The sequence below is a fragment of the Anser anser genome (genome assembly GCF_964211835.1).
Source record: "Anser anser genome assembly, chromosome: 21".
Classification (NCBI taxonomy): Eukaryota; Metazoa; Chordata; class Aves; order Anseriformes; family Anatidae; genus Anser; species Anser anser.
This window is the reverse complement of record NC_139742.1, coordinates 1,854,780-1,879,997: the sequence shown is the minus strand read 5'-3', so window position 1 is coordinate 1,879,997 and position 25,218 is coordinate 1,854,780. Positions and strand designations below refer to the sequence as shown.

Below are 25,218 nucleotides of genomic sequence, written 5' to 3'. Positions count from 1 at the left end.
TGAAAGGATGCTGGGATCCTGGAGGGCAGGCAGGAGGTGCTTTGGAGTCCTGTGATGAGTTGGGAGATGCAACCGAGTTTTTGTTTTGTTTCCGTTTTCTTTTTGCCTGGATGATTTCGGATGTTCCTCTCTGTGCTTTGCTCACCGTACCGGTGCTGACCTCTTGAAACCGATGACATTTTTATTTTCTTTTTCTGTTCCTGAGTGTTCCTGTACCTGTTTGTCATTGTATGCCTAAAAACGATCACCCCGATTTAATTTGGGCACTGTGTCACCTCACCGAGAGCCATACATGTCACATTCTCTACATGTGATTTTTGTTTGTGACTTAGCATTCGGGACGTAGCCCTCGGCACAGGAGGGACAGCTCTCTCTGGTTATCGTCAGCAGCGAAGCCTCTCTAGAAAAGAGGCACCACGGCTTGAAAGAGGAGGTTGTTAAAGACCCAGCCTGGTTCAAACCTGGGCTTTCCACATCGCAGTATCGCTGCTCGCATGTAACCAGAGAACATTTCCAAATAGCTGCCTCTAAAGCCAGCCGTTTCCCCATGTGCAAACGTGTCTGCTCGTGCTGGAGCTTCGGACACGCCAGCGTCAGGGTGGGCTGTTGGTCTGTCGGACTGAGCCGGTGTCCCTCTGCATGTTGCCGTCTGTCGTACGACACTCTGCACTGTGGCTACTCTGTTGTCTCGTGTGGACGCGGGCGCTGCGCTGCCCGAACCTCTTGCAGTGGGCTCCCCGCCGCAGGCGCGATGCACGGCGGGGATGGGGGGGACGCGGCGGGGCGGCCCGTCCCTGGCTGCAGGCTCGCGGGGGGGAGCGGCGTGCGATGTCGCAGGGGGTCTCCGGCCACAGCGCTGCATGGAGGCGGCTGCGTTTGGCACCAGGGCAGGCTCCGTCCCCGGCACCCCTGGGACATGGCCCCGGGGACAGCTGAGCCCTCCACCGGGCCCGGCTGCCGCCATCTCGCACAAAGCGCTCCCCCAGCTGTCATGGGGTGTCCCACGTTCTCCTCGCTTGTCCCTGTGCCCACTGGGGAGGACAAGCATCCCCGTCACCTCCCGCACTGCCCCCTGAACCACCTTGTTCTGGTGGTGCCCCAACATCGCAGGTGCCCCCACCCCGCTGCCCCAGGGACCAGACCCCTGAGCTTGGGGGAGGCTCGGAGGAGGGTCTGCGTGGCCAGACCCCGACCAGGGGACAGGAGGAGAGGTGGGGTGGGTGGGGTGGCAAGGAGAAGGTGGGGAGTGAGAAGAACCATGAGGAGGAGGGACTGGTGGGGAGAAAAACCTGCAGGGAGAGCTGTCAGGGGAACCCTCAGCCTGGCTGGAGTAGACCCCATGTTTTGTCTCCAAGGTTTAGCAAACCGAGGGGAGCTGGCCTGGGAGAGTAGGAGCATCACAGCAAAGTGGGCACCAGAGGAGACACATGCCCACCACAGGCACGTGAGCAATGCCAGGAGAGGGGACCCCATGGCTGTGGCCATGCCCTCTCCTGGGTGCCTGCCCGCTCCCCCAGGAGCAATGGGGCACCCCAGTACCACCTCCAACACCCTGCTCCCTCCCCAGGGATGCACCCTGGGTCTGATCCTGCTTCATGGTGCGGTATCCATGGCCTCATGCCACCCCACCACCCAGGGCTAGGAGCTGGCCAGGTCCAGGGACCATCTACACCAGAGGCTCCAGAAGATGGCATCCCACTCTGGCGGCAGCTGCAGCTGTGGGGCAGCTATGGGCAATGATGCCCCACTGTCTAGGAGCCCGTCGCAGTCTTCTGCATGCCATGGGGTTACATGGCTGGGCCCCAGCATGTGTTCTGAAGGGGGAACAGGCTAGTTGGGCCAAGAACAGGCTAGCAGGACCAAGATCCAAGCCAACTGGGCCAAGACTGAGGCTAGCAGGTCCAAGACCTGGCTATTGCAGGAGGCCCACAGTGGAGCAAGCTTTGTGGCGATGTCGGGCAGGCCCACTGGTTGCTCCTTGGGGTGAGCAACCAGCGGGAGGGTGCTGTTACCAGTTCACGTCACAGCCTGCCTTTTGGTGCCCCCAGCTTCAATGCAGCAGCCCTGGCTCAGAGACCCCAGTGCCCTCCTGCTGTGGAAGGCCCCATGAGTACATAGCATGCGGGAACACGTTGCCTGGGGTCCTTGTAAAGGCGAGAAAGCAGTGAGGTGCTCTGTTTTGTGATGCTCGGCAGAGCCGCGGGCCCACACCAGGTCTCAGTTGGGCAAGGCTTGAGAGCCCATGGGGCTGGAAGGCCAGGCTGACCCCGGCCCCATGGGCTCTCCTGGCTAGCAAGCAAAAGATGCAAACCTGGTGGCCTTGCTTCTTCCCTTTTCGTTGTCGGGAGTTTTAAAAATGGATTCTGCTCTGCAGCCCTGCAGAATGGTCCCTCAGGAGTGCCAGAGAGACAGGCTGGCACCATGGAGCCAAGACAGCCCTGGGAAGCTGCCACCCCACTCTGAACGTCCTAGCGCCCACCATCACCCGAGCTGCACAGCCTCTCCGCGGCACATCATCCCCACCGCCCCAGGAGGAGATGCATGTGTTCCCCATAGGCAGCTCCTGCAACTCGAATAGCACTCGCAGAGCTGACGTACTGCCATCCATCGCAGCCACCCACGCTACTGCAACCCCACAGAAGCCATGTGAGACGCATAAACCACACAGACACCTTCCGAGCCGGCACATTTCGTACAGACACGTAACGAGACGCACAGATCCCTTAGCCCCCACTGCAGACGTCATCAGCCCCCGCAGCCCCACTGCCAGCCCGCGGGCCCCCAGACACAGCACGACACACGTCCCACGTCACCGCCAAGCGAGGGCCCCGCCAGCGTGGGGACGATGCCAGAGCTGGTCGAGAATCGAGGGGGTTCATGGAAAAGGCCACCTTTTCAGTGAAAGATCAGCCATTCCAAAATCAAGTGCTTTTTGGCTGAAAAAGAACCTAGTTTTTGGCCCCAAACGAACAAATGTAGGCCAAAGACAACTATATTTTTTTTTTAAAGGAAAGTTGACATTTTCTACAGCAAGATTGCATTTAGCTGGAATCCTAATACTTAACTGAAAAAAAAAAAAAAAGAAACCCAAAATTCTTCCAGAAAATCTTCCACCAGCCAGGGACTACCATACGAGCCCAGATTAGGTTGAAGTCATTTTTAAAGACATATTAAGTTCTTGTCTATATTTTCTTCCTGGTGTCATTTAAAGTTTTTGGTGCCTTCACTTCACTTCCATACCTTAACATGTTTGAGTCTCTTCTACGGTTAATATTGATTAATTTCTTGGCTTTATAATGTTTGGTTTGGGGATAATTGCACCATCCCTGTAACATCATTTACCCTAAATTACTGATATGTGCTTCTAGCTTTAGTTCTACTTTAACATAGTTTTGATATGACAATTTTCTTGTTTTTTTTTTTCCTTTTTTTTTCTTTTTTTAATATTAAAAACTGCATGCATGAACTCTACACAAAAAAAAAAAAAAAGTAAACGCGAATGTTACCCTGTGATAACTGTGATTGGAGGAGATATGCTTTCAAACCCAAAGCCATGCTCTTGTATTGCGATTTTCCTGGCCAGGCCCCCCAGATCACTTGGTGGTGTCAGGGACTCCCGGAGCTGTGCAGAGAGGCCAGAGCACCCCGGCCCCCCTGCCAGACGCCCCTTGCCGCCCCACGGCCACGTGCACCGAGGCACACGCACCCACACCCACACACGGCTTCTTTCCTGGTTGCGTCAGGCCGGTAGCGCAGGGTATTTAACAAAGGACCTTTTCTTCTGCCCGTATGTGGTTTTTTTTTTGTTACTTTTTTTTTTCTTTTTCCTTTTTTCTCTGGAGCTCGTCTTTCAGCAGCGGCTGGCACCATCTCCTCTGGGTACCCGCCCAGCCTCTCCCCTCTCCAAGTCATCTCCTCCCCATGGGGCTCCAGCCCCATCCCATGAGCTTTGCTGTGGCAGCCGAGATTTTGGCAAAGAGGGGCAGCTGCACCCCTGTAGGAAGAGGCATGCTTTTAGTGGACCAGCAAAATGCCAGAAAAAGCTCCCCAGGGTGACAGAGCAATTTGTCTGAGCAAAACCACCAGGAGATGGCCAAGGTGCTGCCACTCAGCGAAGCAATGAGGAATTTCATATAGGCTCCATTTTGATAGTAGTTGGTCCCCTACACGAATGAACGATCCCAAGAGGTGTTCCTTCAGCGGCAGTGTCCCCACCACGCACACTGCAGGGATGGGACTGTGCTGGCTCCAGCCCCTGCCCCAGCAGCTCCCTGCCAAGGTGCTGGGGTCATTGTGAAGCAAAAAACCACACAGGTGAACCCCGAGGAGCCCACACCATGCTTGGGGGGCCACCAGACCTCCCTGCACAGGCTGAAGGGCCACACAGGGTAGCCACAGTGCTAGAGCCACTAGCAGCAGTGCGAGGGCCACAGTTGCCCCCAGGAAGCAGAGGATGGGTTAAATCCTGTGAAATCCTTCTAAAAACCAAGGAGTCCCCGGAAACCCAGCAAACCAGCAGCCCTCCTAGGTGCACGGCCAAGCCAATATAGAGAGGGTCCATGCAGCAGCAGGAGACCCACCAAGTCCTTCTGCCCATGTTAGGTTCCCAAAGTGGTGGCAGATGCATTGGTGTCACCCATTTAGGGCTTGGAGCTAGGAGAGGGAGAGGAAGGACATTTGGAAGGAGGTAGGGAGGAAATAACTGCCCAGCTATAAGCCCCTGCCTGAGGAGGAAGGGCTTTTTTTTTTTGCTTTTTTTTTTTCTATTTTCTTTTTTTTTTCCTTTTTTTTTTTTTTTTTTTTTTTCTGGCTGGTTGAGGGGTTTTTCTGCTCTCCCTGCTTGCTTGCTGGTGGGACCGCTGCTGGGGAGGTCTTTCCCGGGGGTGTTGGCCGGGCCCCCACTGCGAGGAGCGCAGAACCCCAGATCCAGGCCACGTCTCCAGCACAGGCTGCATTCTCACATTAGCAAGTGATGCTACAGCTAGTCACAAATCACCCGCACGGCACGGCTCCTCACCTGCACAGAAGGATAGTGAGAGCAGGGGCACTCAAGCAAGGAGGTGCAACACCCTGGCCTCAAAGCACAGCTTGAGCTGGCACCAGCCAGACCCTCCAACCACAGGCGTGGCTGTGGGTTGGGCTGGGGGGTCACAGCTTTCTCCTGTAGCTGTCCCCATGTAGGGACAGGCCGGCTCCGCAGGCGACACGGCCGCCGTGCGCTGCGCCCTGCTCCTGGGTGTCCTTCCCATAGGCCGCAGGGTGCTTGGAGAGCGTCTGCAAGGACCTCTGCACGAGCCCACACTGGGCATGGGGCCTCGGCCAGCAGCAGGTCTGGGGCCATTGCATCCACCCCAGAGACATCCCGTAGGGACACAGGGGGTGCAAGGAGGCGCGGGGGCGAGTGCCGTGACTGCCTAACACTTCTCTCTCCTTGTCTGTGTATTTGTGTGTTACAGCAATACCATCCCACCGACATCACCGGCCAGCTCAACCTCTCCGACCCCTCCGTCAGCACTGTGGTGTGACCTGCTCCCCGGGGGCCATCAGCCCTTGCCCGACACAGCGGGAAGGCACAGCCAGGACTGCCTGTCAAGGGACACTGATGGGTTCTTCTGGGTGAGACGGGAGGAAAGCATCCTTCATCCATACACAGTGACTTCATTGTATATCTCCCTCCCTCCCTAGGCCTGCTGCCATACTCACGCCCCAAAACGCACGGCGGAACCAGGACAGGGTTTGGACTTCACTGTACAGAGGTAATCGCTTCCAACCTGTGCTGTTATTGATCAGTATCGCCACTGGCCAGCTACGTGCAAGGGGAAAGGACTTCGAAGGCACGTGGTGCCTGCTCTCCCACAGTAGCAGGGAAGAGCTGGTGCCAGACTGCAAACCCGTGCTTCACCTTGCAGGCTCCGTGTTCTCCACATGTGTGTGGCTCTCGGAGCACCCAGAGCTGTGCTGGTGGAGCAGCCTGTTTAGTTCGGCAGTCCAGGGGCGTGCTTCTGCCGTGCCGTGCTCCACCACCACCACAGCAGGGCTGGGAGACGTGCGCTCTGCTCCTGGCCAAGGGATGAGCCCCCCGGTCCTCCCCTCCATCAGCCTATGGTACAATTGAACCTGGTGCTCTGGAGCTTACAGCACGCTGTCAGACAAGATCCTGGCTCCCCATATCTCTGCACACCAGCTGTCCCCAAGGCCAGGCCACGGCCAGCACGTAGCTCCCACACTGCAGCCATCCTGACCAGGAGACACGGCAAAACCAGGTCCTGGCTCAGGAGGAGGTGACCAAACAAGACTGCCTGGAGCCCTCCTCCCGTGGGCACCGTGCCTGCGTGCCAGCCCCCCAGGCTTCCTCCAGGCAGGCTCCACGAGCGTCTGTGGACACCCCAGAGCTGGGGAGCAGAAATCCCGCCTGTGATTTGGTACCAAGCCCCAGCGTCGAGAACTGCCTTCTCCTTGCCCCAGCCAAGCAGAGGGGGCGGACGGGGCCAGCAGGATTTTTGGAGGGCAGCTGGGGTCTGAGAGCATCGTCCCACTGGCTGCAGTGGTTCCATCAAATTCATCTTGCTCCAGCTGAGAAATCGAGCCCATTCAACTTTATACGTCAGTGTAACATTAATACCAAGTTTTTGCAAGAGCTCAGTAAAGTCTAGACTGGATCACGGGCTGGTTTTATTGCCTCTGTCTGTCTCTGCCTGCCGGCGGAGCTGGCTGGGAGCCCTGCACTGAATCAGGGCCTCACCCAGCGCTGCTGCGGGGCACGCGAGCAGAAAAGGTGGAGGGATGGGGAGGGAAGGAGTGGGGGGGGGGATAGGAGCTGCAGGGAGGACTGGGAGGAACAGGACGTTGCTATTCAGGGCTGGCCAGCATGGGGCAAGACCTGGGCTGAAACCACCCAAATGCCAGCCCCTTGCAGGCTGGTTCGCACCCTCCATCCAGAGGAAAACTGGGGTGAGGCTGCTGAGGACGTTTCCCTGGCCACTCCTGCTTGGTGGCAGCAGCCATCTCCTCGCTGTGCCACCGGCTCCTGCAGGACCCCCCCCCCCCCGGCTCCCACGTGCTCCATGTGTGGATGAGCAGAGTGATGGGCACAGCAGCACCCCCAGTGCCCATCCCCATCCCCTCCAAGGCTTTTCCTTTGTGATGCCCAGTCTGTGGCCACAATGGCTTCTTCAGCTTTGAGCCCCCGGGCAGGACAACTGTCCCCCTGGGAGGAGCAGGCAGGGGCAGCAGGGCTCAGGGGATGACGGAGGATGACAGGCAAGGCCCTGGCTCCACATGGGAAGCCCAGGCCTTCTTGAGTAGGCCCACATGCACACTGGGCTGTTCTCTGTCTTGGAAATAAAGATGAGAGCAAGTCACAACAGAGGTGACGATTTATTCTCTGCAGGATTTATTTAACCTCCACTGAGAGCTTGCCAACAGACACATTGACCACATCCCTGGCCTGTGCCACAGCTCTTGCACAGGCAGGAGATCATTTCTATGCCACAGGAGCTAACAGGGGGAGGTTGACACCCATGGCCATCTCATTATGGCTCTTATTGCCTTGCGGTGGGTAGGAACTCGTGCCAGAAGGGACTGTTTCTCCTCCTTGGGGGTTGACCCCTTCACCCCAGCTTGTACTTTCCTTTGCTGCGTGGAAGCTCTGGAGTTCCCTCAAAGCACCCAGAGATCCTCAAGTGCACAAACAGGCCTATGGAGAGCTTTGGGACACAATAAAAGGCCTTCTGGAGACACAGAAAAGGCACGGAAAGTCTTTGGGGCACCAGAAGGCACCCAGAGACTCATGGGGTTCACCAAAAGGCACGGGAAGGTAAACAGTGCACCCTGAAATGCACACAAGAGCCCTGGGGAGCAAAGGGGCAGGAGGGGGTGAGCCAGAGGAAAAGGGTCAGCAGCCCCCCTGGGAAGGGGCTGTGCAGGTCTGGGGGCGGCCTGAGGGAGCCTGCCGAGACAGGGAGCAGTGCTGCAGCGGGGCCGAGCTGGGGGCAGTCGGGCAGAGCTTGGGGATTCCTCAGGGCCCCAGGGAGGAGCAGGAGCACTCTGCAGGAGCAGAGCATCCGCTCACTGCTCCACAGGGAAACCTTCACAACAGCTGGGTGCAGGCACTGCCCAGGGCTGGTGGTCCTGCTCAGTGCCCCCTGCAGAGGAGGGGTCTCCTACAGAAGCGGGGTTCCTTGCGCAGGTGCTGGTAAATGACCACGACGCAGCCCATCAGGGTGCAGAAGATGATGCTGGCCAGGAAGGAGGACAGCCCGAGGAGCAGGAAGGTGGCGTAGTGCTGGGCAGACAGTGGGGTCTTCTGGCACGGCCAGAAGGACTCGTTCCTGAAGTCCATGATCGGGTACGTGATCAGCTGCTCCGGGAACACGCACTGGAGCGAACTCTCCTCTGGAAGAGAAAAGCAGTGGTGGTGGGCACAGGGGGCAGCTGGGTGCCAGGGACAGGAGGGACAGCAGGTCTGCGTGGGACAGAGGGGTCAGGGCAGGAGGACAGGGACTGTGGGGCCATGTTGGCCGAGATAGCCCAGGGCAGGGCACAAAGGGCACAGTGAGGGTCCAGCACTTGCATAGGTCCTGCGCCTTGGGGAGTGGGATGGGACAGGGAGGTGGGCGCAGTGCTGGGCAGGACACGATGGGGCAGCACAGGAAGGGGCAGGCAAGGCGGTGGGGCTGGCTCCCTGGGGACAGGCATGGGCAGCAGTGAGCAGCCAGCCCGGAGATGCCACAGAAAGCCCCCCCCCCCAATGCAGGCAAGAGGCATGGGAGTGGGTAGCAGCAGAGGGAGAGACCCCGCTGGCGGAGCTGCTTCTCGCCAAGCCTCACGGAGGAAGAAATGCAGGATCAGACCCATTCTCCTGATGGCACTGGGGAAGGGGCTGGAGGAACTGAGTCGTGGCCAAGTCAGGGGTGATGTCCACCCCACAGGTGCCCGTTGCCCGTCACCCCTCGCCCTCCCTGTGGCAGGACTGGTGCCACTGCCGGGGACAGCGCCGGGTGCCATTACCCAGTCTGCCTCTGCAGGAAATCCCTGCTGGTGACCAGGGACCAGCCACCAGCCACTAGAGGGTGGCACCAGGGACCAGACCCAGGGACAAATCCACCCAAGTGGGGCTGTCTTCTGGGAAACCTTGCTACACCCACAGGAACCCCATCCCCGCAGACCCATGGCCTGGCAGCTGATGGGGATGACGAGCGAGGATGGAGCAGGTGGGGGCTTGGGGCACTCACCTGGCACTTTGTCCCTGTTGTGACCAAGCCAGCGCCAGAGGGGCAGGATGCTGCAGGAGCACACCCAGGGATTCCCATGCAGGAAGAGCTCTTGGAGCTGGGGCAAGGCACTCAGCACCCCGGCCCCCAGCTCCTCCAGCCTGTTGTTGCCCAGGTTGAGCGTGACCAGGCTGCCGAGGGGCAGGAAGCTCTCGGGGCTCAGCATGGCCAGGTAGTTGTTGCTGAGATCCAGCTCCTGCAGCGCCCCGAGCCCCACCAGCGCCTGCCTGTCGATCATCCCCAGGTGGTTATGGGGCAGGCTGAGCCGCAGCAGCGCTGGCAGGGAGGGGAAGGCGCGTGCCCTGAGCACGGCGATGAAGTTGTAGCCGAGCCAGAGGGTGCTGGCGTTGGTGGGCAGGCGCGGCGGCACCTCGTGCAGGGCGCGCTGGCGGCAGTCCACGTCCCCTGCCCAGCAGCGGCAGGCGGTGGGGCACGCAGGTGCGGGCAGCGGGCACAGGAGGAGCAGGAGGGCCAGCACGGTGCTGGGGCCCCTCCACACGCCCATGGCTGCCCACTCACGCAGAGAGGGCTCCCCGGCCCCCAGCATCAGGGCTCCCCCCGGGGGCAGGGTGCCCAGCGTCCCACGCCTTGCCCAGTCACTCGTCCTTGCCCGGCACCCTTGGGTGCGGTGAGCGGGTGGACGCGCACGGCTCCCGGTAGCTCTGTGCATTCCCCACCGTGTGCTGTGCGGGGTGGAGCTGCACTTTTCTTAGGAAATATTTTTGCAGTGATGCCTGCCCTGGCAAGGTGTGGCTGTGCCCTCGTCCCTCCCCCTGCCAGGCGCCGCTCCAGCCAGGTAAGCAGCCAGCTCCGTCCAGCCCGCAATTAACTGCTTGTGGGCACCGCAGCCTGGGGAGGTGGAAAAAAACAAACACCTCCTGGCCTCCATCATCCCCACGGGGCAACCTGCCATGCACAGAGGACCCACGGCTGCGTAGCTGGCTGGGATGGGACAAAGCTTCAGTCATGCCGTTGGCGGGTCTAATGCTGTCCCTGCCGTGCCCAGAGGTCCTTGGTGGGGAGCCCTTGGCCAGGCTCTGTTTGCCCCTGGCAGGAGACCACAAGTGAGAAGGGTTGGGATGTGACCCCCACCCGAGCAGGCATGAGGGAGGTGACTGTGCCAGGCTGCTGCCACCCGAAACTTGCTCGCCCTGGCCTTGGCGTGGCAGTGCCGGCACTGGAGGGCTCAAAGTCTGCCTCCGCCCTGTTTACACCTGCTCCTGTTTGAAAGCCCCGCAGCAGGAGCTGCAGAGGGGAGGTGCCAGCTCCCAGCACCCCCCTCCCTGTCAGGGCTCCAGGGACCCCAGGGGACCAGAGGACCTCATCCCACCCTGCCCAGTGGTAGAACAGGGATGCTCTTGTGGCTCCTTTGCCATTTGGGACTTGGGGCACGCCTGCCCCATGGCAAAGAGGCTGAGAGGCAGCAAAGCAGCGCGTGCCTGTGCCCCCAGCCAGATCCCGGATGTTCCCAGACCCAGGAGCAGGCAGACCGGTTTATTAATAGCCTCCAGAGGAGCTTTGGTTTGTTTATCTACCCTGCGGCAAACTCAGTTTGCTGCATTAATCCCCATCTGGAAATAATTCAGAGGAATCCTCCAGCCCAACCCAGCCCCACAGGGCTGCGCAGCTCCAGCTCACCCGCAGCACCCCAGGCTGTGTGGGGACACAAATTTCAGGGTCCCAGTGCGCTCAGAGGTACTTTGTCCACTGTCGTTTTCGAAGTGCAAAAATCACCAAGGAAAAAACAAAATGCTGTGAAAAACAAAGTCATTTACAGATTTTGTGCTCAGAGAGCCCAGGAGGCTGTGAAGCATCCCAGCACCCTTCTCTCACTGCCACCCTGCTGCACACCCCACTGGCACATGGTGGGGGGGGGGGTCCTGCACCCCAGCAGACCCAGTGTCCCCACCACTGTCCCTTCTCTCACCCCAAGAATTTCTCTGCAGGGTACCAGGCTCCTGGCACCCCCAGCAGCTTGGCCCTTTGAGGCCCTGTCACTGCCCTCTTCTCTGGGCAAGGGACACAGTCCCCGTCCCCATGCACCTCTCCCCACGGAGATGCCTCCCCCGGAGGAGGTTTTGGGCTCCACAGCCCAGCACAGCCCCAGGGCCAGCACCGGCCCTGAGCATCCCCTGCCCTAGCGGGGGCTGCAAGAGCGGTCCCCATGGCATGGGCAGGGGGAGGGAGTCAGGGTGCCCAGCCAGCGTGCTGAGACCATTCCCAAAAATGCAGAGGCAGAAAAACTCCAGAGCCCAGCCACTGACTGCTCCTAACACAGCTCTCCAGCTTGCTCCTGGAGCTGAAGGGATGCAGGGGTGGTGGCACAGAGACCAGGAGCTGGGGCTGGGGGTGGGCAGCCGTGGGTCCTTGCTGCCTTCCGCCACCAAAGAGCTGGAGCCGGGTGCTGGGGTGAGCACAGAGCCTCGCCGCCAGCTCTGCCCCTTCCCAGGCTGTTCCCACTGCCCCCCTGTGGAGCATTTGCAAACCGAGGAGCTGGGCAAACATCTCTTGCCAGGCGAGAGCACTTTCTTATGCCTGGCCTGAGCCCTGCAGGGTGCTGCAGCTGCCTGCGATCCAAGGATCCCGGCAGGATGGGACCCGTCTCCTCCTGGAGGAACCAGCACCAGCGCGGTGAGGCTGCAGCTCTTCCAGGAGCAGGACACTCGGTGCCTCCAGGGCTTTGCAACCCCGACACCTTGCTGGGGGGTGGGCTCGGCTCCCACACAGCCCCTAGCACCATCCCCACCACCGCAGTTCCCCCAGGGTCCCTGTTCCCAGGGGTTGTCCCTCACAGGAGCACAGCACAGCCTCTGCTCAGGCAGGGCAGGAGGTCTCCATGCCCGAACCTGCGACAGGGACAATGAACCACTGGGCAGCAGGAAGATGGAGGGGAAGGCACCTTAGGACTCCAGGACAGCTTTTATCACATCCTCGAAGATTTTAAGTTATTGCATTTTTCCACGCAATTAAAGAATCGAGGCCGGCAGGTGCCAGCACCATGGCAGGAAGGAGCCCCCAACGCACACCATGCTCCGGCCAGCCCCCTGGGCACCCCTGCCTCTGCCCTGGGGCACCCCTGGAGCCTGCTCTGCCTGGGCACAGCTGAGGGCTCTGACTTTTTTATGGCAGGTGACACCAAGTGGCAGAACCGTGAACGGGCGCTGGGCACAGCGTGGGCACTGTGCACGCCAAGGGGACAGCTGAGCACCAGGACATGGGGGCGCGAAATCACCGCGGTGCCTGGCACGGGTATGCTGTAAGAGCTCAGGAATTGCATGGAAAATGGATGCAGAAACTGGACTCTGAGGAAGGATGGCCTCTGCAAGCCCTCTCCTCCCAACCCAAGAGCTGTATTTACATCACCCTCGTGCACCCCTGCCCCCCCCTCCTCCCCCCATTTTGCCTCTGCTAACCCATATGGTGCTGGAGCAAAACAGCTGGAGGCCAGATCAATTCAAAGAGCTGGAGCCACGAGCTGTGGTCCCCAGTGACCCTGTCTTCCTCGGTTTTAACTATTCACCTGCCCCACAAAGCCCAAATTTCTCATGCAAATGGCAAGTAGAGCAAACACTTAAAGAAAAACAATTGGACAAAGCAGGTCACTTCTCCCTGCTCTGGGGGCAGGGCTTGCCCTGGGCTAGCATGAGGCTGACTAACGAATACAACCAACAGGTGCAGCACAGCAGGTGTTTAATAGATGTGTTGGATACTCCCCGGAGCATCTCTGCATCGCTGCACTGTGCCAGGCTCCTGCACCCCCTGCCCTGGTGAAGGTGTCCCCATCACACGTCTGCATGCACAAGAAAAGCCGGGCACCAGCAAGCCCTGGGCCAGGCACCAGGGGACACCCGTGATGGTTGGACCAGGTTTTGGAGCTGTCAGGATGAAGGGTGGAAATATCCTCATCCCCTCCTATTGCACCCTAAATCCCAGCAGGATAGAGAGCAAACCCCGAGAAAGCTGAATCCCTTCCTGGGCTGCAGGGACAGCCCCACCACTACCATCCACACATGGGCCTGGGGCATGGCATGGGGTCCCCAAATTGTGAGACCCTGGGAGCTCAGCGTGTGATGCAGGATGCCGTGGCTGGCTCCACTGAACCGCACCAAGCCTGCCCGCATGCTGCTGTCCCCATGTCCCCCAACTCAGCTCTCAAAATCCGCCGTCACCCCGCAGCAGATGCATGGCCGGCAGCAACCGCGGCGTGGGAAGGGGGCCTGGGGCACCGCGTCTTGGCACAGCCCCGACGGCTGCTGCGTGACCGCCGGCTCCTTGCACGAGCCCTTGGTGGCCGTGTCTGGCAGGGACCGTCCGGCCACCCGGGGCTGCTCCTTGTCAGCCTTGACGGCGAGGAAGGTGGCCAGGTCGAGGTCGAGCATGATGACGCCGCCGCGCGGCGTGGGCGTATTTTGGCGGCACTGCGGGCAGGGGATCCAGCGCTGCTCGTTGGCGACGGCGTCCAGGCGCTTGAGGCAGGTCTGGCAGAAGGTATGGCCGCAGTACAGCCGGCGCGGCAGCCGGCCGCACAGGTCGTAGGAGGAGTAGCAGATGATGCACTCGACCCTCTGGCTGCCCCGGCTCGGTGTGCGTGAGTGCGCCTCGGTGCGTGGCCCCGTGTCCTCGGCCCGGGGGCTGCCACCGGCCTGGGACATGCTGCGAGGGGAGGGGAGGGCAGGAAGAGATGTCAGCCCCATGGCTGGGGCGGGGAGCAGGGTGTGGGGTGCCACCTCCATGTGCAGACAAAGTTCAAGGGAGATGGGGACCAGTCCCACGCAGTGGGGGCACTTGGGGGTTGCTGGAGGTATCAGGGTTCCTGCCCAGCATCTCTGCCTGCCCTGTGGCCAGCCCTGCCCCTCTGGGGTGAACCCCATCCACTGGGATGCGTTATCGCGGCGCCACCCTACACGGCTCTGCTGAATGCCCCTTCCCACCCACAGGGGCTGGGGGCGGCCAGGCCTCATCTGCCTGCCCAGGGCTGCGGGGGCTCTGGGCCAGTGGGCACCATGGGGTGGGAAGAAGGTGGGAGCAGCAACCTGAGTGCCAAGCCATGCCATAGCCCTGCTTCGTGCCAGCCTTGGGCACCAGCCCATGGATGTCAGCAGCAGGGGGAAGGCATGCAGGCCGGTGGGGAGGGGTCCAGCATCATCTCAGGGTACCCTCCAGCACGTCTGCAACCCTCTCCAAGGGGCCACCAGGACCCCACACCTTCCCCACTGGTGACCTTGAGCATTTTGGTTGGTGTGGGCACCCACTTCTCCCCCCAACCCTGTTCCCCATCCCTACCTGGGGTACTGTCCTCCCCAGGACCTCAGGGGAGGTGGCAGAGGGGCTGCAGCATCCCGAGGGGCTGTGGCAGTCCTGGGAGCAGCATCAGGGTCCCAAGCAGCTCCCTGCCAGGTCCCAGCGGCCGCGGGTGGCTGTGCGGTGGGAAGGGGCTCACCTTTCAGGGGCAGGCATGCTATCGGATCCGCTGCTGGGAAGCCAAGCCTGGGAGATTGAGTTACAAGTGCCTGGATAACAAAGACCGCCGAAATTGAAGCCCTGCCTCCCTCCCTGGGAGCGTTCATTAGCCACCCGCTCTGCCCCATTAGCAGAAGGCTCCGTCCCTGCGAGGTCGGGCGTCACCGTGTGTGGACATCGGCTGTGCCTGGGCAGCAGCGGCGGACACCTCCCCGTCCTCGGCCACCACATTTGGGCAGATGTTGGCCAGCAGAAGCCTGACCGCTCCGCAGACTCCCTGGGACATGCACAGCCAGCACATCCCCAGGTGGCCCGGGCTGCGAGGACGGCTGTGACTCACGGGTGAGGACACCAAGGGTCCAGGCTCGGGCCAGCTGGGGCTGCCAGGGGGTCACCCAGGCTGCAGCCCGCTGCGTGGCTCCGAGGGGGCAGCACCCACACGTGGGGCGGTGCAGGGGGACGGGGACCCTGTTCTGTGCCTTGGGGGTGACAGCTGCGAGAGGAAAACCAGCTGGGGTGTGAGGAGGGCTGGAGCTGGGGCAGGTGGGGGAAGGAGTGGGGCACCCGAGCTGTCCTCGACCTCCAGTGCCTTGCTGACCGTGGGAACGGGGGCGAAGGCAGCACGGCACAGCACAGCACAGCTCTTTGCTGGTGGCAGCAGCTCGGAGGGGCTTGGTGCCTGCAGGCTGACGGGGAGCAGGGTGACACTGCGGCCCAGCTTCTCCAGGAAAGCCACCAAATCCACGTCCATGCCCTGTTCCTGCTCTTCCTCCTGGGGCTGCAGAATCTGGTATCAGGGTCCTCGGCTCTGCTGGGGACAATGCTCATCACTGGATAATGCTGGGGAGATCCCGGCACCCCCCCGGTGACACTCGCAAGGTCTGTGCTGATGCACGACCCAGGGGCGGCGGCAGGGCAGTCCCCGCAGCACCAGCCCCTGCACGACCCTGGGGCCAGCAGCGGTGCCACAGCCCCAGCAGGGAGGGTGCTCGGAGCAGGGAAAGAGGCTTTGGGGGGACGAAGCCAAGATCCTGGAGGAGAAATGCCCGGGCCGGAGCGCTCAGCACTTCTGCCTGCGAGCAGGAGAGGGCAGCAGGCAGCAGCGCAGGCAGGAGCAGGGTGCCACGCTGTCCCCACGCTGTCCCCACGCTGTCCCCACACTGTCCTCACGCTGTCCCCACGCTGCTGGGGCTCTTGGCAGAAAGAGACAGGGGTTTGGGGCCGGACACCGAGTGCCTCACCGGGACTCTGCAGAAAAGCTCAACCCTGACCCTGTGCAGGGCAGCAGAGCTGGCAGCACAGCAGCTTCGGGCTCGCTGTCTCGACTTGCTCCATCACAGCAGCACCCGGCAGGTGGGACCCCGCTGCCAGGGACCTGGGGCAGGACATGGGGTGGCACAAGGTACCCAGGGGACCCTGCAGGCCGGCAGCATCTGTCCCCATGCGTGCTGGGGCAGGGCTGGGCACACAGATGGCACTATGAGCTCCATCCCAGTCCTGTGTGTCCAGGGATGTCCATGCATCCGGATGCCTCTGGATGTCCTGCATGTCCCAGAGCCGGCAACAAGTCACTCTCCTGTCCAAAGCACCATCATGGCCCAGCTCACTGGCCAGGCAGTAATGTGTGCAACCCAACAGGCATCACTTGGGTCGTACAAAGTTAGACTCAAAACCACTACATACATGTCAGGGTGGGCTTGGCTCTGTGCACAGCCAGGGTACCCATGGCACTGCCTGGTGAGGAAGGGTAGGAAGGGGCAGGGAGCCATGGACCTGGCACAGGAACCTCCTGAGGTTCCCCAGGGAGAGAGGTGCAGGGTCCTTCCCCCCAGGGAGGAACAGCCCCGGCCCCAGGACGTGCTGGGGGCACCCAGCTGGAAGCAGCCTGGCCAGAAGGGCCCTGCTGGGCACCAAGCTGACCGTGCGGCGGCAACCGGCCCTCCCTCGGGGCAAAGAAGGCAGGGAATGGTGCCCTGGGCTGCATTAGGGAAAATAATACCAGCAGGTGGGGGGAGGTGATCCTTCCCCTCTTTCAGCACTGCTGAGGCCACCCCCTGAGGGCTGGGTCCCGCTCGGGGCTCCCCAGAACAAGAGACCCGGAGCGAGTCCCCTGAAGGGCCACGGAGACGAGCAAAGGCCTGGAGCCCCTCTGCTGTGAGGAGAGGCCGAGAGAGCTGGGACTGCTCAGCCTGGGGAAGGGGGACTCCGGGGGGATCTCATCAGTGCCTAGAAATACTTGGAGGGAGGCCACAGAGGACAGAGGCAGGCTCTCATCAGTGGTGCCCAGTGCCAGGACAAGAGGCAATGGGCACAACCTGGAGCACAGGAGGCTCCCTCTGAGCACCAGGCAGCCCTTCTGTGCCGTGCAGGTGACAGGGCACTGGCACAGGCTGCCCAGAGAGGTTGTGGAGTCCCCTCCTTGGAGATCTTCAGGGCCCTCCTGCTGGGCACCCTGCTCTGGGAGGCCCTGCTGGGGCAGGGCTTGGACCAGAGGGACCCAGAGGTGCCTCCAGCCTCAGCCGTGCTGTGATTTTGTGAAACTGGGACACATGGGACCAGCAGGCAGGGCTAGGTTGGGGTGGGGGAAGCCCTTGGGTGGGATGGGCACAGCGAGTGGCATTGCTGCCTGAAACCAGCTTGGCTCCACCTGCCCTGCAGAAACAGGCAAATCTGGACGTAGGGGAAGGCGTAGCTGCAATCAGCAACAACAAGAGGGTGGGAAAAGTGTTTTTCTGTTCCCAGGGCTCTGCTACAACCCTGGGACCTGCAAGAACCTTTGGTACAGCAGGGCAGGGAGAGGCACCATAAGGAGGGTGCAAAGGTCTGGTCCCGATGAGCCAGCGCTGTGCATCACCACCGACACCCCACCCGCAGGAGACAGCAGCCACCCAGCACCGCCCTGCACACAGCTCAGCACCCCGCGGACATGGGCAGTGCCTGCGGGACCCTGCACGAGCATCGCCCAGAGCCCTGCGTGTCCCTGCTGGGGTCTGCCCCCACCGTGCCCTCCCTGTCCCCCCTGCTCCCCGCCAGCCTTGCCGCTGCCTCCGGTTTAATCATTGCCCGGGGGCTGGCAAGGAGCGCTGTTTGCTGCCATCCCAAGGTTATGCGGAGCGAAGGGCGGTGGTGACACTGGGTGCTGCCGGCGGGTGCTGTGCCCTGCCCAGCACATCCCCACGTCACACCCACGGGCACCAGTTTCAGCCAGGGCCATGTGCCACCGCCTCGCCACCGCGTCCCTGCCCAGCCCACGCTGAGGGTGGGCTCCGAAGTGGGGAAGGGCATCTGGCATTTGGGACAGGGAGCCCACAAAAGCAAACACGGGGTGAATCAGCTCGTCTCTGTGTCAGCACTGACAGCGCTCCAGGCAGGGCGGACAAGAGAGCTCCTTGTGCAGGACAGGCTGCGTGGGGCTGCGTCCCTGCCAGCGTCCCCCTGCCAGAGGAAACCCCCCCACCCCCCCGCCAGCCGCCAGCACGGGACCTGGGCCAGGTGGAGGAGCCGAACTCCTGCACCCCTGCCAAGCCTCTGCCTCCCTGGCCCAGAAGGTCTCAGGGGCTGCAGGAACCCCAAGGGGTGGTGGAAATCCCAAGGGGTGGGTGGGCTCCTGGTGCTGGTGGGTTCCCAGTGCCGGTGGGATCCCCAGGGGTCGCAGGCAGCCCGGGCAGTGGCACAAAGCCCCCCCAGCACCCACCTGCCCCAGCCAGGAGCCCACCCCTTCCCCAGCCCCCCGCAAAGCCAGGCGCTCTCCTTCCAAGGGACAGGAGGGACAGCATCCAGCTTGGCAGGGTCAGGCCGAGCCCCAGCCCGCGTCCCCAGGCTGGCAGCACCGTGCTGTACTGGCAATGCCTGGGCGAGGGGATGCTGGAGGGGGCTGGCAGCAGCAAGATGGGGAGCTCGAGGCCCCTGGTGCTGCTGCAGTCAGCAGTGAAGGAGTTAAGCCCAGTTTTCGGGAAGAGAGCGCCGCGTGCCCCCCACAGCACAATACAATGCACAGCCCTGCTGGAGAGGCAAGAAGTAACTCAGGAATCCCGGAAAACCCGGGCCAGAGGGAAGAGGCGTACCTTGGCAGGGCAGGAGAGGGCAGTAACTTTATTTGTGGCACGCTGAAGTCATCTGCTCACACCCGCGCTCTTTCCAAGCCCCTGCAGACGAGGCCATTCCCGCGGCCGCCGCGGTTGCTTACGCAGCTGCCGCTTGGCAGCGCGACGGCCGGGGGACGCCAGCACAACGGCCGGCTTGTTCCAGCCCCGCTGCGCCAGCCCCAGCCCAAAACCGAGTCCAGAGCCACCCCAGCTCGCTGCGAAGAGGCCAGCGGGCTCCACGCTCACTTTTCTCAGTGCCTGGGGGTTGCAGAAAGCCGAGGATGGGGATCGGCGTTGGCACGGGGGGGCCCGCACACCCCGACTGCATGGGACTGGGGGGGGTCCTGGCATCCTGACAGCAGGCCCCCAAATGCCACGCCATCAGGTGCTGCCCTGGAGTGCTGCCTGGCACCCTGACACGCTTTGTCTGTCTGTCCTTCCTGTCTCCTTCCCTCCGTCTGGCGGGCAGTGTGGCGAGGAGGAGCGGCACCCACCCAGAGCTCGGCGCAGGGCGTGCGGCAGCCCCGTGACACTGCATGGGGGCACTGCTCGAGGAGGGGAGGGGTCCCCGTCCCAGCCGGGGACGTGTCCCTGACCCTTCTCCATGGGTTTCCCAGCAAGGGTGGACCGGCCAGCTCAGTGTGCAGGATCGCAGGCTGCTCCAGTCCCAACGTAGGCACTCCTCGGAGGCATCTGTGTCGGCACGCATCATCCCCAGGGTCCCTGGGCCTCCGTGGGGTGGGGGGGACCCGTCCTTATCCCCCACACCCCACTCTGGGCTCCAGGGAGCCAGCAGGCACCCATCACCGGTGTAGCTGGTGGCAGAGCTCATGGGTGAAAACCAGAGGTGAGTCCAGCCGGTGCCACCTCCCAGCTGCCAGAGCAGGTGATGGGGCAGCTCCCCGGGGTGCCCGGGCTGGGCGCCCCCCCCAGCATGTCCCGCGCGTCCCCTTAGGAGATAACACAGCAACACTTTCTGCAGCAGGGGCAGCACTTGCGGCAGCAGTTCCTCCCACCAGCCTCGTGGCCTTTGGGTGGCTTGTCCAGGGTGACGGTGTAGAAGGAGTCAGGTGAATCCCCATTGGGCATCTTCATGCTGGCATAGGGGTTGTAGGGCCGGGACTGCGACTTCCCCGTGGAAATGGTCTGGTTGTCGCAGCTGCCGGCGCGGTCTGCCTGCTCCTCTGTGCTGTACACAGGCACGACGGCGGGGTTGGCGATCACGGTGGGCGAAGCAGGCTCTTCCTTCAGGTAGTGAGTGATGAAACTCTGCTGGAACTGGGACCGCGGGATGTTCACGCTGGCGTAGGGGTTCTCCAGGGTGACACCGCGATCCATGTCCCCGTCCCTGCTGGCTGGCAGCGCTCTCCCCACCTCCTGTGAGAGATGGACCCCATGAAGCTAAGCCATGGGGGCACCATGGGGTGGCCCCACTAGTTTGGGAGCAGGGTGCCGAGCTATGCTCACCCCTCCCTGGCAGCCCCACAGGACCCAACAAGCGACCCGTACGTGTGGCCCTACAAGCAAGGGCAGCAGAGCCGGGCAGGGGCCGGGGGCAGGCGGGGTGCTGGGGCTGTGGGTGGTGCAGGAGCTTCTGGGGGGAGCAAACCTGGGAGGAAGGGGGGCACCGGAGGGAGGGGAGCAGGGGAAGGACAGGAGCCGGGGGGGGGGGAGTGAGGGGACTGGACCGGGGCGGGGGGGGGGAAGAACCGGGGCAGGGGGACTGGGGCAGGGGACGGGGGAGCACAGCGGGGCGCGGGGACGGGGAAGGGGCGGCGGGGCAGGGGCAGGGGCTGCGGGGGGCTCCCGGGGGGCTCCCGGCACTCACCGAGCCGCGCGGCTCCGGCCGGCTGCGGGGCGGCTCTGCCCCGGCTGCGTTTCCTCCTGCGGCGGCGGGGCTCGGCTCGGCTCGGCTCGGCACGGCCCGCCCCGGCCCGCCCCGCCCGGCCCCGGGCAGGGACAGGGGCAGTGCCGGGGGGGCACCGCGCTCCCTGTGCCCTGCGGGGGGGCACCGGGCGCTGGGCACCGGGCACCGCCTGGGCAGCGGGCAGGGGACACCGCGCACCTGCGCCCCCCGGCACCCCCAGCCCACCCCCCCGCCAGGCTCCCGCTGCCCCCAGGCCCCCCCACACCCAGGTCCGTGCAGCACAGGGGTCCCGCAGCCCCTGCCTGGCTGCGTCCCACCTGCCCAGTGCAGATCCAGCCCCTGACACCCCGATGCCAGGTCCCCAGTGGGGTGTGTCCGTCGTCCCCCCCCCCGCCCCGCCTGGACCCCAGGCAGCGAGAGGGGCACAAACCGGGGGGGCTGGACCAGAGCCCCCAGCCTGGGCCTGGGCATCAGCTGGGGACGCCGCAGCTCTGCGGTGCGATGTTGGCTGTTGTGGGAGCCAGGGCCAAGAGGGAAGATGCGTATTTGGGGCACCCTCCACCTGAGAGCAGTCAGGGGAGCCCCCGTGCGAGCCCCAGCCCCAGCCCTGCTCTGGGGTGAGACTTCTCAGAAGATGCCAAATGAAAACCCAGCCCAGAAGCCAAGCGCCGTTGCCTTGGGGCCCTGATCCTGCCATATTCTCACTGCCACAAAGCCGGTGTCCCTGTCCCCCCGGCCACCCGCCGTGCCCTCGGAGGGGCCCTGGGCTGCAGGCAGGGCAGCGCTGCCCCCAGGCCCCCGGGGCTCCTTGTGTCCCAGCAGCAGCACCAGCGTGGGGACATGTCACGGGGACGTGGCACCACCACAGCTTCCCTGCTCTGCTCGGCGCACCGTGTCCCTGCTGCCAGGTGCCTGGGGCAGGGGGGGTCCGCAGGGGACCCTGCCTGTCCCCAGGCCAGGGGCGCAGCTCCCGGCCCGCAGCCGAGCGGTGGCCGAGCACCCGTGGGGTGGGACGGGGCCACCGGGGGTCCCCAGCTCCGTGTCCCTGCCGCGTGATGTTGCCGCGGCCACCGCGGGGACCCGCGCCCTTCCTGCCACCCGAACGGCCCGTGCCGAGCCCCGGCCTCCTCGCACGGTGCTGGCTGGGGCCGTGCCCGTGGGGCTGGGGCACGGGGCCCCCCCGCCGCAGCCGAACCCTCGGGGACCCGAACTACGTTTCCCACAGCACTTTGCAAGGGGAGCCGCCCCCTCCCGCGGCTCTGCGGGACCGCGTTACGCTTCCCAACCGGCTCCGCCGGGGGGAGCCGCGCAGAAGAGCCCCGCAGCGAGGGGCTGGGGTCGCCCGGGTGAGTGGGGGCGCGGGGCCGGCGGGGGGAGACGGGGCCGGCACTGGCAGCGCGGTCCCCAGGGGGTGCGGGGTCTGGGATCGGCTTCGGCAGAGCCTCCCCCGGCCGGCTCCGTGCCTCAGTTTCCCCAAGCCCGGGCACCGGGAGGGGCGCGTCCCGCACACCCGGCCCTCGGGCCCCGGGGGGGGAGCGGGGGGAATCGCGCTCCCGTGGCAGGAGGGCAGGAGCTGCCGGACCCCCCCCCCCGGCCCTTCCGCCCCCGGCTGCCCGTCCCGGCTTGAGCTGTGTCCCCAGAGAAAAACGGCTGGATTTTTATTTTTATTTTTATTTTCAGATGGAGGGAGGCTTTAAAAATAAAATATAAAATAATAATAAAAAAAAGAAAAAGGCAGCGCCCCGGGAAGAAAAGCCCGGCCCGACCCGCGTGTCGCTGCCCGCCCGGGCGGTGTCGCTGTGGCTCCTCCGGGGCCCGCCCCACGCGCGGCCGCGCTCACGGGTGGGCTCCGCTCCCGGCACCCGCTGCCCGGGCCCCCCCGTCCTTCCTCGCCCAGGGGGTCTCAGAAGCGCAGCTCCTACAGCAGGCGCCTCGGAGGTTTGGGGGCAGGGTTCCGGGGAGGTTTTATGGTGGGTTTGGGCGCCGCCGCCCCGCTGTGCCGCCGTGGCCCCCGCAGCACCCGGGGGGGACCCGGCGGGGGCTGCCCCGTGTCCAGCCCGCACATCTCGCTGCGTGCAGCCTCCGGCGCCTGCTGGGCCGAGCTGTTTGCGGCCTTGTCTCTGGAAGCCCCTTCCTGCCCCAGCTGCTGCTCTCCTCCTGCAAAACTTCGCCTTTCCAGCCTCCGTTTACGGATGGCCAGTTTGATCTTGCACCAACGGTGGCTTTATTAACTGCAGGCAAAGCTGGAAGGGTCTCCAGCAAGATGAGGGCTTTGGGCTTCTGCAGCAAGTGGGGGCGAGGCTGGGGCATGCCGGCCCCAAGAGGGACTAGGATTCCGCAGTTCAGCCCAATGCTGTTGCCCCTGGGAAGCTGAGCCCCCTTGGCTGCACAGAGATGGGCAGGGGCTGCGTCCCCAGCCCCAGCAGCGTCCCCAGAACATCCCCGTGCTTTGCCCTGGTCACACCACCTCCAAAATCCTTGCGTGCTCTTGTGCACAGACATGTCCACGATGGTAGTATAGCTCCAGGATGGGTTGGTTGGGATTTGGGTTAATCTGGGTCCCGTTGCAGGGAAAAGGAACAGGAGCAGCTACAACATCTGTGGACCCTACAGGATCCGTACTAGACCAAGGTGGCCACCAAGGCAACTCTCTTCTGCCTGCGAGTACTTGGTCTGCTGCCTAAAGCCAAAGCATCCCAGAGCCTGATGGATTCAGGGTCACAGCAGCATCGCCCCTTCCTCCCCAAAGCTTTCCAGCCCCATGCCATCTTCAGGAGCTTCAACCCCCTTCTGCCACATCTCAAGCACGGCAGCTGGGGAGCCCTGGCCCAGCCTCAGCACAGGGCTGGAGGCACCAAGGAGGGCTGGGCTGGGCAGGGTGTGTGCAGACCCAGTGCTCCACGTTGATGCATTTTATCTGAGATACTTGGAGGTGAAAAACTCCCTCAAAGGGACGTGGGGATGAGCAGAAAGGCCTCTGCTCCCCACGGTGCTCCTTCTGTGGTGGAGGACCACGGGCCATTGTAGGGCGCAGCCATCCTCAGTGGTGAAGCATCTGCTGTGCCAGTTTCTCCTTGTTTTCAGCACAGGGAAGATTACAGAGCCGTGGGTTTGTCTGCCGTGATAACACAGCCTGGTGCTGCACTGGTGTTTGCCTGTGGGACGTTTGTGCTTCGCTGCGAGGTCAGATAGGGACTGGAGGGGACGGTTCCTCCTCCCCTGTGCTCTTCTGACTTGTGCCATTTCAGGCCGCTGTCCCCAGCTTTTAAATATTAAACCTGTCCTCGTGGCGTCGGGACCGAGGCGTACCTTGTGATAAGACATGGAGCGCTCTGTGCTGCCTTTGCCCCTCTCTGGGGCTCTGTTCAGGGTGCAGGGTGAAGGCAGGGGCTCAGACCATTTCCCTGCGACCTGGGGATTTTACTCCTCAACACCTCCCTTATTTACCCCATTTCTGTATCCTCGTCATGGGGCTGTGCTCCCCCGTGAGGTTGCTGCTACCTGGAAGCAGCAGGGCTGAAGTCCTGAGCCATCCCAGGGCTTGCTCATCCTCTCGGAGGCTTTTTGTCCCAGCTCTGCCCCAGGGGCTTCACCCTGTCCCGGTGGGTCTGGGGGGTCCATAGGAGGTTACAGCTGCTCTTGCTTTCTTCTGGCAGATGCTGGGGACCTGGCAGAGGAGGAGGTGGAGGCTGCGGTGCACCGGGGGACCACATGGACACACTGCTGGGGACAGAGCAGGGTGACAGCAACAACCCCTTGCCACCCTGGAACCTCAGGGGCAGCGGAGAGAGCCCTTATCCCTGAAGCACTCCCATGGCAGAGAGCCCTATAAATGCCAAGGCACAGGAGGGGCTTTGTGCCCCACACCAGCTCAGACACTGCGGACCCCCACGGGTCAGTGACCCAGTGGGACCCTCCTCTGGCACCGGAGAAATCGGGCACCTCGGGAACGGGGGTTTGTGTGCAACAGGGCAGGGACGGAGGATACACCCAGGAGAGGGAGGTTGGCATCACAGGCAGTCATCAGCACGTGCTAAGGTTAAATCGACGGGACCACTTGCCCTGGGTGCTCGTGCTTTGCCCTGGGACCTCCTCCCGTCCCCATCCATCACTGGGAGCATCACGGCGTTGGTCACACCTGTGCTCAGGGCCGGCAGGGTGGACAGGACAGACACCCCTGCACCAGGCGGGCGTGCTGCCCCCACTGCACCCTGATGGCAGGAGGGGGCTCGGGGCTCACCTGTCCCTGTCAGGGGACGACGGGCACCGGCCCTGGGAGTCCTGCACTGACCCTGGTGGAAGCAAACCAGTCCTTCAGCCACAGTGTGTTCCCCGGGAGGGCGCTACAAGGGGGTGAAAGCCCGAATCTGTCCTTTGCAGCATTCAACAGCATCATTCCCTTTTCCTGTCCTCAAAATTGGTCCATCCTGCGGCAGCCACAGGCCGTGGCAGAATCCTTCAGCGTTTGTCTGGCCAGTGCCAGGCACAGGGCAGACCCGCAGCCGGGGCGAGCCGCCACTGGCCCTGGAGCTGC

General features: G+C 63.0%; 4 protein-coding genes across 17 annotated transcripts in view; 1 reads left to right on the top strand and 3 right to left on the bottom strand.

Moving 5' to 3' along the window:
- GRIN1 (glutamate ionotropic receptor NMDA type subunit 1) overlaps positions 1-6,665 on the top strand; it is a 34,581-nt gene extending 27,916 nt beyond the window's left edge. For 6 of the 13 annotated variants that reach the window (XM_083807636.1, XM_083807633.1, XM_083807644.1 and 3 more), the window contains one exon: positions 5,457-6,665. In XM_083807636.1, coding sequence (XP_083663762.1) covers positions 5,457-5,525 — 69 coding nt within the window. In that variant the 3' untranslated portion in view covers positions 5,526-6,665. Of the gene's footprint in view, positions 1-2,374; positions 3,514-5,456 lie in introns of those variants that run through there. The other 7 variants (XM_083807642.1, XM_083807637.1, XM_083807643.1 and 4 more) reach the window with 2 other exon arrangements.
- Positions 6,666-7,359: 694 nt separating this feature from the next.
- Positions 7,360-9,848, bottom strand: LRRC26 (leucine rich repeat containing 26). The gene is made up of 2 exons (XM_083807647.1): positions 9,234-9,848; positions 7,360-8,394 (listed from the first exon to the last, which is right to left on the bottom strand). The coding sequence occupies exons 1-2, from the start codon at positions 9,817-9,819 to the stop codon at positions 8,135-8,137; spliced, it is 846 nt and encodes a 281-aa protein (XP_083663773.1). The 5' UTR covers positions 9,820-9,848; the 3' UTR covers positions 7,360-8,134.
- RNF224 (ring finger protein 224) lies at positions 9,806-18,661 on the bottom strand. 2 transcript variants are annotated; one of them, XM_083807645.1, is made up of 2 exons: positions 14,556-18,661; positions 9,806-13,925 (listed from the first exon to the last, which is right to left on the bottom strand). In XM_083807645.1, the coding sequence occupies exons 1-2, from the start codon at positions 14,858-14,860 to the stop codon at positions 13,418-13,420; spliced, it is 813 nt and encodes a 270-aa protein (XP_083663771.1). In that variant the 5' UTR covers positions 14,861-18,661; the 3' UTR covers positions 9,806-13,417. The 2 variants fall into 2 exon arrangements, with proteins under 2 accessions (XP_083663771.1, XP_083663772.1); XM_083807646.1 differs by having other exon boundaries at positions 14,713-18,661.
- A 136-nt stretch (positions 18,662-18,797) lies between these two features.
- LOC310884985 (uncharacterized protein) lies at positions 18,798-20,782 on the bottom strand. The gene is made up of 2 exons (XM_083807651.1): positions 20,646-20,782; positions 18,798-20,194 (listed from the first exon to the last, which is right to left on the bottom strand). Exon 2 carries the CDS (start codon positions 20,153-20,155, stop codon positions 19,769-19,771), a length of 387 nt encoding a protein of 128 aa, XP_083663777.1. The 5' UTR covers positions 20,156-20,194; positions 20,646-20,782; the 3' UTR covers positions 18,798-19,768.
- Positions 20,783-25,218: the final 4,436 nt, after the last annotated feature.